Source organism: Malaclemys terrapin, chromosome 8 (assembly GCF_027887155.1).
Source record: "Malaclemys terrapin pileata isolate rMalTer1 chromosome 8, rMalTer1.hap1, whole genome shotgun sequence".
NCBI lineage: Eukaryota > Metazoa > Chordata > Testudines > Emydidae > Malaclemys > Malaclemys terrapin.
This window is the reverse complement of record NC_071512.1, coordinates 29,490,622-29,509,808: the sequence shown is the minus strand read 5'-3', so window position 1 is coordinate 29,509,808 and position 19,187 is coordinate 29,490,622. Positions and strand designations below refer to the sequence as shown.

The 19,187-nt window shown below is 40.5% G+C and overlaps 1 protein-coding gene across 1 annotated transcript in view; it reads left to right on the top strand.

The window, feature by feature from the left end:
• Positions 1-19,187, top strand: part of SLIT3 (slit guidance ligand 3) — a 779,517-nt gene that overhangs the window by 644,242 nt on the left and 116,088 nt on the right. The window contains exons 25-26 of the mRNA XM_054037022.1: positions 7,132-7,295; positions 13,309-13,433. Coding sequence (XP_053892997.1) covers positions 7,132-7,295; positions 13,309-13,433 — 289 coding nt within the window. The remainder of the gene's footprint in view (positions 1-7,131; positions 7,296-13,308; positions 13,434-19,187) is intronic.

The window sequence follows — 19,187 nt, the reverse complement described above, 5'->3', positions numbered from 1 at the left end:
TTAATTAAGTTCCAACTTGAAATGATGTTTTGTTGGACCTGAAACAACAACAAAAAAATTGATTTTTTTTCCAGAACTACCAATGAACCAAAACATTCATTGTTTTCTCATTCTAGACCTGGGTTCTAGTCCTAGCTTTCAAGTTTCTGTGGGAGAAGTCACTTAACATTGTTATGCTTCAGTTTCCCCTTACAAAATAAGGGATAGTGATACTTACTAAATGTTACTATTTGGGACAAAATCTTGTGTGAACAATTCAAGGGATTTCAACACAATTTTACATTAATTTGAACCTGTGCTTTAACCCTAATTCAGCTTCAAATCAAAACCTCAAACTTTAGCCTGTACCTAAGCTAGATAAAATGCTTAATTACAAATATCTGTTATACATAAAATGTATTCTATGCTGTATTCATAGTATAGTAAATTCATTTTAGGCATTCTCCGGGGATGCATTCAGGGTCATTGTACCAAATTCCTTTGTCTCTACTTGGAAATCCAATGACACCTTCCAAACAGGGGAAGCTGGCGTCTAAGGGTATTTTTAGAACTGAAATGATAAACATGTCATGTGCCATTTGTTTGGGTTTTCTTCAGAGTTTACATTAAACTAAGTGCAGGCACAGCTTTCCTAGGTAAACTGTTCACCCTAGAGAGTCATAAAATCCCCTTTGGCCCAGCACAGTCAGTGTGCCCCCTCTGTTTATAAGTATGTGCTGCTGACAATGTAAAGTACACAACGTTCAAATGAATGGTAATAAGTAGGATCCATAAAATAATCAAGACCCATCTAGGGTATAATTTGCTCAGTGGACAATTAAATTCTACCGTGCAATTGCTCTCGGCTGTTTCTTTAAAGAAACCTTTGCTTTCTGTAACTCTAGGAGGGCTGCTGTCTTTGACACAATTGAAGAAGTTGAGTTCACCAATAAAGCTGTAAGCAATTTAAAATAATGTATTTGATGAACACTGACATAGATCTCTCTGGGATTCACATATCTCTGAGAGAGTCTGTAGCTGTGGCATTTTCAAACAAATGGAACAAAAAAGTGCCATGCGTCAGTTGCATACATCTTGTGAGTAGGGTGACCAGATGTCCCGATTTTATAGGGACAGTCCCGATTTTGGGGTCTTTATCTTATATAGACTCCTATTACCCCCCACTCCTGTCCCGTTTTTTCACATTAGCTGTCTGGTCACCCTACTTGTGAGTGAATAAAATTTTATGTGTGAGAGACACTTTCTCTGCCTGCAGTGTGAATCCATAGTAAATAGTAAGGAGTCTGGTGGCACCTTAAAGACTAACAGATTTATTTGGGCATAAGCTTTCGTGAGTAAAAACCTCACTTCTTCGGATGCATAGCATAGATCTGTTAGTCTTTAAGGTGCCACCAGACTCCTTGTTGTTTTTGTAGATACAGACTAACATGGCTACCCCCTGATACTTGACATAGTAAATAGTGGAACTTATAATGCATTGGTATTGCTAGAGTAGGAGGAGATGCTGAGTGTTAAGATGTTGAACAGGTTTAGCCTAGCCAGAACGGTTAGTGAGGTCACACAGTATTGTTACAAGTTATGATGGCTCAAATGTAAATTGCAAAGGTACAGTTCTCTAGTGTACACAAAATGTTTCACTTTTTTGGTCAAAGCCTTTTGCAATGGCTGCAGCAGATAAATTGGAAATTTAAAAACTCAGATCTAGCTTACTCTAATTTACTTTCCAAAGCTGCTCAAAACACAGGGAAAGATTTTCACCAAAATTGCTTTGCAAACATAACATTCTCTTAAGGTAAGGTGTGTGTGTGTGTGTGTGTGTGTGTGTGTGTGTGTGTGTGTGTGTGTATTTAGCTCCATCAAAACAGGATGGTTTATCTATGGAATACACACGTACTCTTTTAGTACAGAATCTGTGCCAGTATACTGTAACAATCCTGAATATTCTCCAACTGAGGCTGTGTCTTCACAAGCAAACTTAGTGGTTTTTTTGATACCATGATAAAAATATCTGAGCTTTGTCTACACTAATTCCTATACTACTGCTTAAAAAAAGGCTCTAAATTTGCTAGGGGAGAAGCAGCCTTAAAGTTGACAAAGCAAGCTTGAGATCTCCCATGCATTCATTCAGTGCCTGTGCATGCAACCCACATCCAAAACTACCTGATGCAGTGGACTACCAGGTACCACTCCCTGGTGAGGGCTTTACCCAGATAGTTTATCAAAAGCATGGTAAAGAACACATTATTAAAAATATGTCTGAGAGACATATATTCTGTACATAAACAGCTCAGATTCATGTCCCTGTTGATTCGTCTCTTGTTTACTCAAGCTCATGTTAGATACTTATAAAAATAAACTATGCCCTCCACAGTGCTCTCTATCTCTAGTTCATCTCGACTATAGTTATTTTAATTGCCCTTCAATGAGAAATATGTAAGTCTGAGAGAAAAAAAATCTGCCCTTCATTGCAAAGACCCTTAGTGTTTCATAACAGTATGAGATGATTAACCACCAGGAATTGTTTTTGCTATGTTGACCAAAGAAATAAAAGGAGAAGTGAGTGGAAACAAGCATGCTGTGGTACATAAAAATTAGTGGAAAGTAAAAAATACACTGCTTAATTTATATAGCTCTTGGAACAAAATTATTCCTAGCATTTATATAGCAGCTTCATCTTCAAGCTGCATTAGAGAGATTGATTAACCTGTATGTTTCAATGTTCGTTTTGTGATTTCCCTCTCACCTTGTGTGTGTTGAGGTTTGTCCAGTGCTAAATGTTTAACTGTAATTTCTAGATGAACTTTGAAATGTAGGGTTTTGTTTAGCCTTGCACAAGTGGGCCAGCTCATTGCAGATGGGGTCAAAAGGTCATCCCTGGAGTTTTTCCATTGTAAGCAATGGGAGCTACAAAAGGGGCTGGATTTGGGGGTTTTCAGGCATTGCTGCTGTACACATTTAATTTTGATGAATGAGCCCTGGCTAGGATTGAACCCATGAACTCTACAGTTGAGTCTGTCTAGGGCTGTTTCATTAGTCACTCCCATAGAAATGTATCAACAAATTTAGTGGGGTTTCCTTTCTTAATATCCTGTCTGAATGTTTTTATCCAAAAGAAACTTGAGTTCAAAACATTATTTTAAAAAATGATTTGTAGTCTGATTCATGGGGTAAAGCTAAAATTCAAAAAGCAATTTGCATCATTCCTGTAATAATTCCTTCCAAGTCAAAATCTCTGTAGATTTTTGATGCCTTTAAATGCCCAGATCAGTTTACAGTGTTTTAGACGCGTGACTGCCTATTAAAGTAAGAGAGTTGCATGGCTAAAACCCTTCATTGCTTTCAAAAAAGTAACTCCATAGACTTCTAATGTGCGTTTCTTAAAAGCTGATTTTTTTTAAACTGCCTTTGGTCAAGCGCTCACGTTTTGGCCGGGATTTCCAGGAGATTAAGAGAGTTGGACAAACAATTCCCACTAAATGTCAATGGGAGTTGAGCACCCTACCACTGTTCAGCTTCTTTGAAAACCCCAGTCTTTACGGGATTTTGTTTTTTCTTTCCTCCTGCTCCTAATTGTGAGGTACATGGGCTCCATGGCTTGTCTTGATGTCATTGCATCTGTTCATGTGGGTCTTACCACCAACATCAATGCATTTCTTTTGTTTGTGCTGCAGCCTCATTGAAATGGAAAAACAGGTTGCATTTATTTCACACCTCACACAGTGGTATTTTGGACGGGACTCCCAACAACTCATGGAAGAGCCTCTTGTTAAAACTCTGCTAGCAAACTGAAGGATGAGTTGGGGTGATTTTCCTTACCCACAAAAGCTTATGCCCAAATAAATTTGTTAGTCTTTAAGGTGCCACCGGACTCCTCGTTGTTTTTGCCTCTGATGGAGTTATCCCTAAATCATCCCGGCCAGAGATGACTATTCCTAGCCTCTTTCTAAAGAAACAGTTTTTTGCCTTTGGCTTGGATCAGATTGTCCTAAACAACTAGTATTTAAAAAAAATATCTGAGTGGAGTATACCCTCCCATAGTGGTTCTCAACCAGGGGTATGTGTACCTCTGGCGGGTGTGCAGAGGTCTCAGAGGGTACATCGGCTCATCTAGATATTTGCCTAGTTTTACAACAGGCTACATAAAAAGCACTAGTGAAGTCAGTACAAACTAAAATTTAATACAAAGGCTTGTTTATGCTGATATATATATATATATAATATGTGTGTGTGTGTGTGTTTGTGTGTATATATATATATACACACACACACTATACACAGAAATGTAAGAACAATGTTCATATTCCAATTGATTTATTTTATAATTTGGTTATATGGTAAAAATGAGAAAGTCAGCAGTTTTCAGTAATAGTGTGTTGTGACACTTTTTTATTTTTAGGTCTGGTTTTGTAAGTGAGTAGTTTTTAAGCGAGGTGAAATTTAGGGTACACAAAACAAATCAGACTCCTGAAAAGGGTACAGTAATCTGGAGAGGTTAAGAGCCACTGGCACAAGACCTTAGCTTAGCACAAGACCTGAACCACTCTACAATTTACCCAAGCTGAACACACTATTATTCTAGGTTGTTGGTTTGGTTTATCTTCTTGTTTTTTCCAGGAGCAAAATATAAATATGTCCAGCAAAGTGCAGCTTAATATAAATTTGTTTCCCTGGAAGTGCTGCCTCCTTCCTTGGTTATAAGAAAACAGTTCTGATTAAATGGGAAAACAAACCAATAGATTCTCCCATCTTGTGGTTGCAAATCTCTGCTACATGGGATTTATCCCAGGCCAAGGGGAAATATATTTGGTTGAGCTCCTTGTTTTAAAAAAATTACAAATCTGAGACACAGAAGTTAAGTGACTTGCCCGCGGTCACACAATGAATCAGTGAGAGAGTTGGAAACAGAACCCTGGTCTCCAAACTCCAACAATGATGTTTAAATATAGTTGGCAGCAATCCATAAATAACTGTAACACTCTCAAATATAGCAGCCTCTGAGGCACAGTGGGTTAGTTCACTAACCATCCAAGTCTGGGAACTTTTATTAAAGTGTGACTTGGATTACAGCCTTAAAGTAGGTTTGAGTGTCTCAAGCTAGTCCTAGTTTTCTCATGTGTGCTGTTCGCATCACCGGACTACCACACACAAACTTAATTGGAACTGTTTGCTGGCTGGAATGAAAGCAATGTCATGTTTCAAAAAACAAGTGCAATTCCAGAGTTTTGTGAAACCCTCATTAATGCATGGTCTATGAGGGCTATCCAGTCCCTCTTTTTTAAAAAAGAAAAAGCAATAAATTCACTATATATATTTTTATTAAAAATTAAGCCAAAGAAGAACAGACATCCTTTTAGAAAATGTTCAGGAGAATGGTTTTCTCTCTCATGTGGAGATGCTGTTCCTTCTTTCAGCTTGTTGCCTGAATATCTCTAACTCAAATCTTATAGATTTTTATGTAAAAGGTTACTTTTAGCAGATTTAGATCACATTTCACTTTCATTATTGAACAGGAAATCTGCTACTTATTTTTGATGCATTTTCATAGTAGTTTGAAAAATAGAAATGCAACAACTCACATGCCTGATATTACCCATCTCTATAATTTTAAAAATACAAATCAAAACTTGGTTAAAAAAGAGAGAGAGAGGCCTTTCATTAATACATTTTACAACTTTAGACCCCAATTCAGAAAACAGCCCTTTCCAGGAAGAGTTCTCAAGTTTGTGCTTAAGTCCAATTCAAATTCTTTGTTTTGATCAGACAGCTCAGATGGTGTTCTTTTGGTCCCTGATTGGCTCAGCACCATAAGCATTTCCCCAAGAATACTTAAATGTTCAAAATTAAAACTTGGTTTCTACAAAAATTTGTGCATGTGACTTTGAAAGTCACCTCCTGCTAACTTTTGCCAGTAAAACTTAATCCCTTGAGTCTTTGCGTTAAGCAAACAAAAATGGGCATGAGTATGACTAAAGCAGATGCATTTAAAAATGGAAATAATAATTTACAGAACCATTACATTGTTTGCTGATATCCATCAATAATTCACTCACTTACCCTATCATGAACTGTTGTCCTGGTTTATTTAGATGAAGGTTTCTGAGGTAGAAAATGTGTCTTCACAATTAATCTGCAACTGCAAACTCTTATTCATGAGTGTAGTGCCACTGCCTGCAATGGGGTTACTTCTATAAAAAAAAAGTGTCTTAGAAATGATAACTAAGCAAGACAGCTCAAAGTGGAATATTATCATTCAGACCATAGAGTTTAAACAAGCAAACAAACAACACCTGAATTTTGTCAGGTTAAAATAATAAATTTAGAGAAACTGTGTGTGTCTATATCACTCAAGTGGAAATGGGCTACATTTCTTGAATAAATGATCAGTAGTAAGTTATTCAACTCTGCTGAGTAATGATGAGAAGAAGGGTATGAGAAGGGATTGTTGGAAGAGGTTAGCCTTAAGGAAGGAGCCAGGGAGAGATTGTTCAGTCAGAGAGGCACGGGGTCAGTGTTCTAGGGATAGCAGAAGATAGAAGGCCTGAGACTGAGACTTGGGTTTTGTCTACACTGGAAACTGAGTGACAAAACTTTTGTTGTTCACGGGTGTGAAAAAAACACACACACCCTGAACGACAAAAGTTTTGCTGATGAAAAGTGCTAGTGTGAACAGTGCTTTGCCTGCCGACAAAGCTACCGGCGCATTGGGGGTGGACGTTTTTAGTCGGCAGGAGAGCTTTCTCCTGCCAAGAAACAGTGGCTACGCTGCACGCCTTTTAGCAACACGGCTGTAGCAGCACAGCCATGTCGCTAAAAGGTGCATAGTGTAGTCAAAGCCTTGGAATGAACACAAATGGAGCCGTGAGGTGAGAATGAAAATCTGATGGCCCACTTTATGCTGAATTCTAATCTACCATTATGACTTTTGCTCAAATACATCTTCAAAGGGCTGTTTGGAGACATCAGATGTTGAAATTGTGTTAAATATCGAAGGATTTTCTTTCCAGCTCTTTAGAATCAAGGTTTCCAGTTCTTTGGAATTAATGTGGAGACATGGGTAAAATGTGCCATTTGGGAGGGGGCGCTATTTTTGCTTTCAAGCAAAGGAAAAAGTTCATTGTTTTACATCACCAGGGCTCTGGGTACCAACCCCTTGAATTGTGACTGCAGTCTGCGCTGGCTTTCGGAATGGGTGAAGGCAGGGTACAAAGAGCCAGGGATTGCACGCTGCAGTGGGCCAGAGGACATGGCAGACAGACTGCTTCTCACAACACCAACCCATCGCTTCCAGTGCAAAGGTAGGAGCAAGCTGTTTGGCTGAGGTCTGTAAACCATTTGAGTGCCATTGCTTATCTTGTGTAAACAGCTTTATTGGTAGAATATTGCCAACCCCCAGCTTCAAGAATCATGAGATATTAAAACGAATTTAAGACTCTCTTTTTTTGTGCCTTGTGATTTCTGAGCTATTGGAGCCCACTTGGGATATGTTTTCAAGCTTTTCTCCACTAACAGAAGGATTACAAATGTCATTGCTTACAGTGAAAGCTGATATTCTCATGCAATCACTTAACTCCGGCAGTTGGGGTTTTAAGGGAAACACCAAATCTCACATGAGTTAGCAACACTGTCATTACATCAGATAATAATAATTGCAAATTACTCTATGGAATGTCATTTTAGGGATAATTAATCAAAATAATTCATTTCGAGACCCCCAAAAACTTGCGTAAGGGAAGGTTTATTCAGTAAGTATTCTACATTTTGAAAAAAATGAGAATGCTATAGTTATAAAAATAAGTTTGAAAGCCGTGGGAAAGAAGTTGCAGGTGGAAAGCAAATATGTGGTGATAAGAACATTTGTACCTGAAGATCCACAAACAACTTTAACTCCAACCCTAAGTCCTATCAACTCTAGATCAGTAACTGGATGTATTCGATGTATTTTATGTTGTAAGATCAGGAGAGGGTGCAGGTATATGACTGGAATGATGGAATATAAGAGCTATATGAGGAGAAACTGATTGAGGAGTTATAGTGAGGTATATAATATGGAGGTAGAATGATAATGTGTCGGCTTTCTGACTTAATGAAATTGTGGACAAATAAAGAGGATATGTTTGTGGTTTTTGCTGTCAAGGACTATTGGAATGTGAAATGTTTGTTTGGGTTGCTAGCCTATACGTGAAAACAGAAGTGTGACGATGTGTATTTACTATTTACAGTAATGGAGAAGAGGGTCTGTGGTTGGAAATGAAGGGGAATTGACATCATCTTGTTATTTATCTGTGAAGTGCCATGTACATTTATATGTAATAATAAATTATAATAATGGCGCTGGCTTAGCGGGATGGTTGTATAGCAGCTGGGATTAAACTGATTGCTGAATAGAGGATGGGAGTTGACATAGGGCTAAAGTTAAGGTTGTTTCCCAAACCGGAGCTAACTTTAATGATCTTCCATCTTCATTTTAATAACTAGAACATTCAAATTCAGTTATTTTAAAAGTGATGATAGCTTTCGGACAGCAGATCATAATCAGAGCTCTCTGCTCTTTGGTGAGTTTATAATTTCACTGCTGAGAGTTACAAATATTCCTAGCTAAACACCCAACAATGTGCTAACTTTCACTGAGGAAAAATGAAGAAAACAAATGTGGCATTTGTAGATGAAGCTATTTTTGAAATATGATGCAGTAAAAAAAGTAGCTAACTTTTTATTTTTGAAACTCTCATATTTTGAAATGGCTTTGCCTGATTCTCCTCAAAGCATTCTCCTGCAGTTACCCACCACATGAGCCGAGCAGCAGTCTGTGGACAAATAGAGCAGCTGGTGTGCTGGCTTAGAATGGGGAGAGTTTCCAGATTCCTCCCACTGTCTTCCTCCCCCCTCACTCAAAACAAATGTACAAGACTTGTCAATTTAACAAGAGCAATTTGTCACCCCCCCACCGTATGCACACTTACACCCCAATCCTGCAATTGCTTGTATGTGAACTCTGTCCTTTACCTGTGCAGAGCCCCGTGAAGTCAGTGGAGTTCCACCATCAATTGCAATTAAATCCTAATAAAAACAATCTCTTCATTCCAGCCCACTACCTTCCTCTCATTATTGCCATAGTCCTGTCAGTCACAGTATGACAAGGCTGACGAGTGACTCACAGGGCTTTCTAAATTAGCGTGTATTTTGTCAAAATTGTGGTTTAACCCAATGTTTGGACTAAAAGCCAAATGTCCACGCCTTGTCTCAGAACAGTGCGAACAGGACCAGACTTGAGGCACAAGTAGTGCAGACTCAGCTCTGTGTTTTATTAAATTGTCCTCCTTGTCTGCAGCACTATTAGAAAGGACTGCACTAGACTGAGAAGATTTTTGCTACATGGTTTATAAATCAAACCCCCAAGGACAAAGAAATAGGCTACTTAAGTGCTGGAGCTCTGATTAGCTCCTTCATTGATTGGCTTTGATCAATGCCATAGGGATAGATGGACTGTGTTCTACTGTGTGTTTGTCTGTGTGTGTGTGTGTACATATATATCTATATATAGTGTATAGTATAATCCAAGCTGGTGTCGTTGCCTCCTGGGCCACCTTGTTTTCCTCAAATAGCTACTCTCGTGCACTTTTGGGAGAAACAACAGAAGAGCAACACATAAAGGAGAAAAAGCCCACAGGCATAACTACAGCCATTCAGACTAATCTCTTCTGCTGAAGTCAGGCAAGGTGTTGTATCTAACTAGAGTTTACGGCAAATAGGAAAAAAGTGAAAATAAAGCAGGACAGGAATGGATTAAATATAAAACACACAAACGCAGAAAAGGAGAAGAAAAGTCTTCTTTTGGATGTATTCCTTTCTTTTTGGGCCCTTTCCCTGGGTAATGTATTTTTTAGGGCCAGGTTCAATACCCTTATTCGGACTGAATAGCACCTAACTTTACTAGTAGTTTATTAACTTCAATGACACTACTTGCAGTGTAAGCAAGTGAATAAGGGCATCAGAATCTGCCTCTTAGATTGAGAGCTCTTTGCAGCAAAGTCCTTGTCAATGTACATATCTGTTAAGCCCTTTGCTACCTGTTGGTGCTATGTAAATAATAAATATTAATAATGATTTGATAGGTCACCTGGTTGCTAATTTTGCACTGCCCAAAAGGGGCCATCAGTGAAAGGGTCTGTTAATATTTCAAACATGAAGCATATTTTTCACTCAGACGTAACTCAGAGATGAAAATTCACCATGGACTAAATGATCTCAGCCAATGAACAACAGATTTTACCAACTTTTCATGAAATCCTTTTCAGCCCACCTCACCCATCTATCATGTGCTTGGTCTGTGCTTTATTACTTATAGCCGGTACTTTTGTGGAGTCCTTGCACTTAAAAGAAATATTTTCATATAAAGGAAATAAAGTGCTTTAAGACCTTCACTGCTTGAAATAAATTAGCCTCTTTTGACCATTTTTACATTTTAAAATCATTTGAGTCATTAATATTTGAAAGTTAGTGTCCACAAAGTCAGTTTTATTTTCACATTTCCAAATTTGCCTATCTTTATTAACATCTCAACAGAGCTGTAATATTGATTGATTTAGTACCCAACTCCATGCTAGAGGTGGACACAACAGACAGTAACTACTCCGATGGAGTGTCTTTGACAATTTGAGTGCTTTGCCCTGCAGACGACCTATTCAGGTCCAGTAAATAAATACTTGTTTTTAAATTTGGGTAATTCTGTGTTTACACAGGAAGCCATAAGTTCTCTTTGGTGTAGATGCCTGAGTGTGTGGCATCTAGCATCTGTGTTTGTTTCAAGTATTCGTGTGTTTCTATTTTTGTTTACATTTTTCACAGGCTTTTCTCAGTGCCTTAGGGAGTTGAAACAGGGATTTTGCATGCTCAAAAGTAATGGAATGAAAACAACGTACTGTCTTTCTCTCATGTCCAAGTGTCGTGTTTCTTGTGTACAAAGCAGTACATTTAAGAAAGATTGACAAGACCATTTTGATCCATATATTTTCAATATGCTTACATGAAGCTTTATTGCCACCCCCATTTCCCTACACTTGCTGCCTCCCTTACCCTTGCAATAAACCCTCCACTACCCAGTCATTTGCTCTTCTGCCTCAGCATCGATACTCCCTTTCCCCACATAGGCAGTTCCCTCCCTCCACAAACAGGAGCTAGTTACTGCAATTAGGATCTGCAAGGCGCAAGCAAGCCAGACAATACAGACAGATGACTGTGCAGAGTACAGGGGAATCACAGAGGACTACAGTGGTAGCTGGAGGCTGGTATTCATTGTAGGATTAAAACGATTTTCATCTGGCTCTGGGCTTTCAGCTTGAGTCTCCAAATTCCACTATTATGGACTGTGTTCAGGTTCCTGCTGACCCACAAACACTCTGTCACATTCTGGGGTGCAATCCAGACCAATGAGGGTTGTGTCATCGCCTGCCTTGCAACCTTCGGTGCCTCACAGTGCTTTAATGTTGTAGCTCCCAACACGGGCTGCTCACAAAGAGCCTGTGGGCATGCAGGTCATAGTCGGAGTGTCTGTGTGTAGCTGCAGCCCTGGCCCAGTAGCTTTGGCCCCAGCAGCCTGTCAGCAACACTCCAGTCACACTCTGGCTTCCCACCAGCCTTGGTTACTACCTGCAGGGTGGCCTCAACACACTCCCAATACTGAATACTCCCGAAATGTGTGTTCTGCACTGTACAGCCCTCTCCTGGACACTTTAGATATTAAAGACTCATTATCCCTGTAAAGAGTTAATGTTCAACAGTCAGCTACTTTAACTGGAGTTTTCAAAGAGTTCTGTTTAAACACAGCACGGGATTGGTTTAGATTAAAGAATAAAACAAGTTTATTAACAAAAGAAGATAGGATTTTAAGTGAATTCAAGTATCAGGTATTAAAGTCAGAAATGGTAATGAAAATAAAGATAAAATACTTTCTAGTAGCTAGAACATAACAAGCTTGTCTTAGTTTAAGGTAAAATTCTTACCACAGGTTCCCAGCAACATGGCTGACCAAATTCTGAGATCAGGATCTACCCCCAAAGTCAAAGGTCTGGTTCCTTTGTCTTCTTGAGTGAAAGAGAGAGTGAGAGATAGCTTGGGTTTTTCTGCCCCCTTTCTTTTATAGTCCAATTGGATAGTCTTTGAAGTGGATTCTTCTGAGAGTTACCCCTCAAAGCAAAGTTTATTCAAACAGTAAAGAAGGCGACATAGAGTCTGGAGGTGAAGGAGGCTTCATGTTCTTTCTCCTCATCTTTGTTTGCTGAAATGCAAATTTGCTTTGTCTACTACCATTTCCTCTCCCAGCTGTCTCAAGGACCCTGTTCACTACTTATATGTAAATTGAGGTAAATCTTCGTTCAGAATACTTCTGTCTGGGTAGGGCTGTGGTTTTAAACATGTGCTATGAACCTCATGCAGGGGGACTTCATAACTTAACATGTAATGTTGTTACATACATTTCACCATGATATTATTGACCAGTGAATTACTAATTTTCAAATGATGCCTCACAAGGCATATTTTGTACAAAGATTATTATAATAGTATGTAAGGTGTGAGTGCAGGAGTACTTTTGGTCACACCCTCCCCTACCTGTTTGGAAATAGTTGTTTCCAAATATGTAGTTTATTAAATGGCTTAAATATGGATTGGTGTGCTTATCCAAGGCAATAACAGTTGCATCATTTCCCAGATATATCTATGTTTTGCATATTGCTTTTTCTACAATAAGAACAGGAAGGAATTAAGTAAAAAATAAACCATATTAAAACTAGGGATTGTGAAACATTGAACCATCTCCTAAACCTCTAATTGAACCTTTCTTGAGCTTCACAAATCTTTGTGCAACTGTCTTGTACCCATTTTTAATTTTTGCTGCTGAATCTGCCCTTTCTCTTTTGGTCTCATCCACAAACTAGAAATGCCAAATATTAGTAGTCAGAGGCTGCTCTTGCAGAATTTCCAGCATTGATTGAAGTGGAAATTTCCAAAAATCTTGATAGTAAACCAATCTTATGACACGTGCAGTCCGTTTTTGCAGGCTGGGTGTTTCTCTCTTTAGACAAGAATCCAGATATCATTAAGATTTGTCCAACACTTGAGGGATTTAAAATTTGAATTAATCCCTTGTGATTAAACATTATCATATGAAGTGCTATCAGTGGCACATACTATTGTTACTGCAGGGGGCAGAAAACACACAGTGTCAGTACTGGTAAATATGTTGTGCATTAACTAAGAATGAATTTTGCAATCCACATTTTCCACTTGTATTCTACACTTTCATTTTTGCAGGACCGGTAGATATCAGCATTGTGTCCAAGTGTAATCCTTGCCTTTCCAGTCCATGTAAGAACAATGGGACATGCAACAATGATCCAGTGGAGTTCTATCGATGCACTTGTCCATTCGGTTTCAAGGTATGACTATACTTGAACTACCTTAAAAGTCACACAGTATTCTCAGCTTTCTGCTGGCTTCCTTAATGTTGTATAAATAGGGGGGCAATTGTACAGGCAAGTAAGCTCAAACATCCCTTGCTCAAGTAGGTTGTGTGCCTTTTAACTGCACATAGCTACAGATGTTTTTTCCATGTAATGTGTGTATTTTTTCTTTAAACTTTTTATATACTGGTGAGAATGTAAAAGGACAAGTTGATTTCATTTTTAACATCAGCACCAAAACAGCCATGCTAGAAGCAGCCAGGCCTGGGGGAAGAAGACTGAGGCTCTAAGTTAGGTCTAAATTAGATCCTGACTCTGTCACTAACTCTGTGTGGCCTTGGCCAAGTCTTGTAAACTGTCTTCCTCTTTCAAATTGGGATAATGAGCCTAATTCTTCAGTCTTGCACCTTGTGTAGTCATGTACATCTGGGAAAAGTGGATGTAAGGTACCACCATTGGTATAAGTGTGCTTATACACCTTTACCTCGATATAACGCTGTCCTCGGGAGCCAAAAAATCTTACCGCGTTATAGGTGAAACCGTGTTATATCGAACTTGCTTTGATCCACCGGAGTGCGCTGCTTTACCGCGTTGTATCTGAATTCGTGTTATATCGGGTCGCGTTCTATCGGGGTAGAGGTGTATATAGGAGATGTTCCTATATGGTAACCACTAATTGATACTCATTTTGTACAGAGCTGGTGATTGGGTCCAATAGCACTAATTCAACTCAGTTGTGAGTCTTAATGTTTGTATAGTAATTTGAAAATGTGAAATACTATTGATGTGAAGTACACTTATCCTTAGTAATAGAATACCTAGCAGTATCAGAGAGAGAGAGAGAGAGAGAGAGAGAGAATACTTTACTATCAATACCAGTACTGCGTACCGGAAAATCTAGTCATTTAGCAATACCATTTCCTCAGTGCTGGTGCAGAACTTCCACTGTTAATGATAGGGCTACATGCTGCCTTTCATCTAGGTTCCCAGCTCCCACTGAGATAACTGGGAGCTTAATAGAACTATCAAGGGTAGCATGACATATAAAGTAGTTATGGTGTTTAAAATATAAAATTAAATAATGCAAATAATCATATGTTCATATATGTCAGGGACTGGGCTGTCAAGTATAAAGAATGGGGCATCCCCTTTAGATTAAGAAGTGGGTTGCATCAATCATGGGCTTTCTCCTGTTGTGTCTGTCCCACAAAGGATAAAATATTAATGAAATCATTGTTCATGCTTACAACATTGAACAGTTCAGTGTGATCTGGGATTTTGTGTTATCCCTGGTGACTCCCACTGTAACAACCACCATTACAAATCTTTTAACCTTTTTATTAAAGATACAGAAAAAGAACAGAAAACAATTAAAGCATTTGAAACGTGACGTATTAAGTAAAGCTTTCCTTTTAACAATCTCCCTTGTTTCCTTTCCCTTTCACTTTAGAGAGTTTTGATAAGGGAAACCCCTTGTTTGACAGTCTTTTAGATGGTATTAGAGATGGTATTAATTGAGATAGTCTGGAGCTGCTGCTGTTGTTGAAGTCTGCTCCTGTTCCCTGGAAGATAAAATAAAACAAATACACTCACAAACAAGAGACCAGAAAAGAACAGCAAAGATAGAAAATACTGCTGCTGTCTCTGGTGGTGACTCTTACTTGCCACCTTGCTGCTGGAGAAACGTGGGCCCAACACACAGTCTTATCTGCCACTGTGAGGCCTGGCACCCTTGTTCCAACTTTGGACAATGTAGGGCATTGCTTTTAGCTACCTCACTGGTACACAGCAGTGTACAAAGATGCAGTTTTGGCTGTCTCATTACACAGAAGGCAAAAAGAGAGAGCTAGGAATGGGACACATGATGGAGGGGTTGACAGCAGAAACCCAAGGCTCATATTCTAAATGCTGTTTAGGCCCTACTGCAAGCTGCTGGTGGTGGTGGTGTCAGGTGTTTTCCTCTCTCTAGCCCAGTCTGTTCAGGATGCGTTTCAGGATCAGGATGGTCAAGACTCAGTAGTGTCATAATGGATCTGGGGGGTCCCCAGGAGGTGGTGGAGGTGGGAGCCATGATGGTAAACTCTCTGTCTTTCTAGTCCAACTGTTCTCCTGCTCTTGCTGAATGACTCCCAGGTACACAATGTCCAAGAAGGGTCCTCAGCCTATTAACATTAACCAATCAAAACACATTTTGGTGATTTCAGCTATAAACAATTCCTCCCATTTCTAGAATCTTTCAGCTTGTCATCATATCAAGCCGTAGCTCTACCAGGAGCCTTGCAGATCCCTTATCACAGTTCTTTTCACATAAATAATCCAGTTTGTACCAGTCTGTTTGTCACCAGCTTTTGCTGAGTTTCACAAACAATTTTATGTAACAAGCTGAGTTGAACTTTTGCTGCCTTGGACAACATAAAGTACAGGCCTCTTCACACCAATCTTTCCTAGTGGTATCTCACTGGAGCCTCTCTAAGACCTTATTTATACTTGCAGCAGTGTGTAAGGTACTGTTAGCTACATTCTGCAGTGAAAGGCAGTCTACGTCCATATTCTTTGGTGTGTGAAGCTACACATGGCAGTGAAAGGCTCCAGCTGAGAGGAGGCAGAGTGGAAATATGCCAGTAGTGGGGAGCTGGCGAAGCCTTTTCCCATTGCCTCCCCACAGCCAGAGCCTTTCACTGCAGCAGGGAGACAGAGGACAGTACACTGCTAAAAATAGCAGTATAGATGTGGGAGGCATTGCTTGGGTATGTAGAGAGCAGCATAGGGTACATACCCTATGTTACATACATGTAGGGCAATCTACTTTACTTCCCTTAGCAGTGGCTCACCATCTACACTGCTATTTATACCCGCACTGCATGGGCGGCGGGTGAACCCCCACTTTGGGGATGCTAGCCCCATGGCCCCACCTCTTCCACCCATGGCCCTGCCCCCCCCCACACTGGAGCCCCAAAAACCACCCCTATAAAAGAAGACGCCCCGAGGACCCCCCCTGCGACCAGAGGAGCCCCAGCCCACTAGCCCCAGCCACACCGGGCTGAGCCGCCGGCCCCCTGCCCCTGACAGCCCCCCCAGCCGAGTCACTGTCCTCCCCCCCGCCAGCACCGGGCCAGCCCCAGCACCAGGCCAAGCCATCGGGCCCCCCAGCCCTGATGGCTCTCCCCACAGCTGAGCCACAGCTCCCACTGCCAGTGCCGGCCCGAGCCCACCCTGAAAACCCCCCCACTGCTGCCAGCCCCCCAGGCACCAGGCCAGCCCCAGTGCCAGTCCCTCCCGCCCCTGAAGCCCCCCCATCCCGAGCTGCTGGCCCCAGCACCCAGCCGGCCGCTGGCTCTCTGCGTCCCTCCTCAGTCCCCCAACCCCGAGGAGGAGGGACGTGGTGAGCAGCGGGGACCTCCAGAGGGAGAGGGTGGAGTGGAGGAGACCAGGCAGGCAGCAGCAGCAGGGGGTGGGGGCCTCAGGCAAGGTGGGGGCCATTGCGGCCCAGGTCTCTGGCAGCAGGTCAGCGGCAGTGCCAAGGAAGGCTAAGTCTTCCCTGGTCTATTATACCCACCGCCCATGCCATGCTGGCAGGGCGTTGGGTCTCTGTACTCCGCAAATCACTGTAAGTGAAGACCTAAGGATAGAAAAGTCAAGATCAGAGGTAGAACCAGGAAAATCTTATTGCAAAAAAGAGCTATAATTCATATTTACTATTTTTACGTTTTATTTACTATCACCCAGTTTATCTAGGAGAGAACCATTGCTCCTTATTTACACAAATAACTTTGGAGACTTTCTTTGGGTGTTGAAATCAGTCAGAAGCTGCAGTTTATGACAAAAGTTTGACTAATATAATTTAGGGAAATCTGTGGCTATCTTGTCTCCATGTGTCAGTAAAACACTAAGAGTCAGGGTGATCATTTTGAATTTGGTAGGTACAAAACAAACAAACCCTGAATTATTGAAAGCAGGACTAGGAGACTGCTGAGATAATGTCAATGAAAGTAAATAACTTTGATCCATGGTCACTGGAGAATATATAGATTTATGCATTCATATTTTGTATGCGTTATGCTAGAAGATACATGTTGTGGAGTAGCTGTGTGTGAGGCAGGCCAGGTGTATACTACAAACTTTCATTGGTAATATAATGTTGGTTGGGGGGGGGGGAGAGTTTTTTTACATGTCTTATGTTGGCAAAAACCCTTGTGTAGATGCGGGGGGGGGGGGTGGTAAAAGCTGCAGCTACACTAGGAGGGTTTGCTAGTATAACTATCCATGTAGAGCTATACCAGCAAACCTTCTCTAGTGTACACTAGACCTCAGAGTGGATCAACTTTACTTAGAACCATTTTGATAAGCTCTTGAGGTGACTTGTTTTAAAAATCTTATAGAAAGTTTAGCTTTTCTTCTCTCTCTCTCTCTCTCTCTCTTTCTGACTCACATTCTCAGGTGACATTCACTGTGTGAACTTGGTCTGATACAGAACCACTTTTGAGCTTGCAAGTACCAAACTCTCATCCAAGCATAGCAAAGAGTGAACATACCCAGGTGTGGCATTTAAAGCAAAGCAGACAGCTTAAAAATACTGACTTGTAACTAGTACAGGGGGAACTAGGGAAAATTTAATAAGTAAAAAAGAACCCTGCATCTTCACCGTGGGTTTTTGAGTAAAAGTAAAATTTGACAGGTCCAAATGTAAACCATATGAAGGGAGCACTCTATTTCTACCAAGCTGTTCTCCACCAGAGATTCATGCTAATTCAATAACAATACCTTGCTTCCTTCTCACCAGCCAGCACCAAACAGCTCTGTCCATCTGGAAGCTATTTCCCAGATCTTGATAAATTACCCTAAATCTTCCCTCACAGCATTTGTTTTTCCTTGTTTGATGTAAGTTTGGAGAAAATCCTGTGTGGAGGAGTATATCACTGGAGGAAAAAAACACCAACCACCCTTACTTTCCTTATAACCTCATTCAATTGAGCTGAAGTGTATATGGTGTCTCTGGGTTCCCTGAAATGGGGTGTTAAATTATCTGGGGTTTCAATATTCATGGTGGCCATTCAAAATCACAGAGTGCCACTCAGCAGAAAGTTTAGTTCAAGTGACCAATCACCAATCAGCTTATGGTATCAAGAGTTTCTTCCAGTTGCTATAGATAGCATGGCAGTGGAAGTAGTAGGCTTGTAATCTTCTTTGCATTACCATATTTAAAGCTGGCCCTTTGGTACAATTACACCAGGAATGCTACATTTGGTGTCTTTTTAAGTCTTTTTTCCCACTGGAATGCACATGTACATATTTGTAAAAGCAGCAAAGAGTCCTGTGGCACCTTATAGACTAACAGACGTATTGGAGCATGAGCTTTCGTGGGCGAATAGCCACTTCGTCGGATACAGGGTATTCACCCACGAAAGCTCATGCTCCAATATGTCTGTTAGTCTATAAGGTGCCACTGGACTCTTTGCTGCTTTTACAGATGCAGATTAACACGGCTACCCCTTTGATACATGTACATATTTGTTAGCAATGTCTCTTGTGTATAACACTGCATATCTTAGGCTGAACTTAAAAGTGAGGTAGCTCATGAATTGTTCACTCTAAATCTGAGCTGGCAGGCTTGTGGGACAGACAGTTCCATTTAATGAGGGTAGAAATATGCCGGCTTTAAAATGGGGGAAAGTAAGTGCTGATAGTTATCTCTGCTGCTGCTCTCTCCCCATATTGGGTACTGAATGTGTT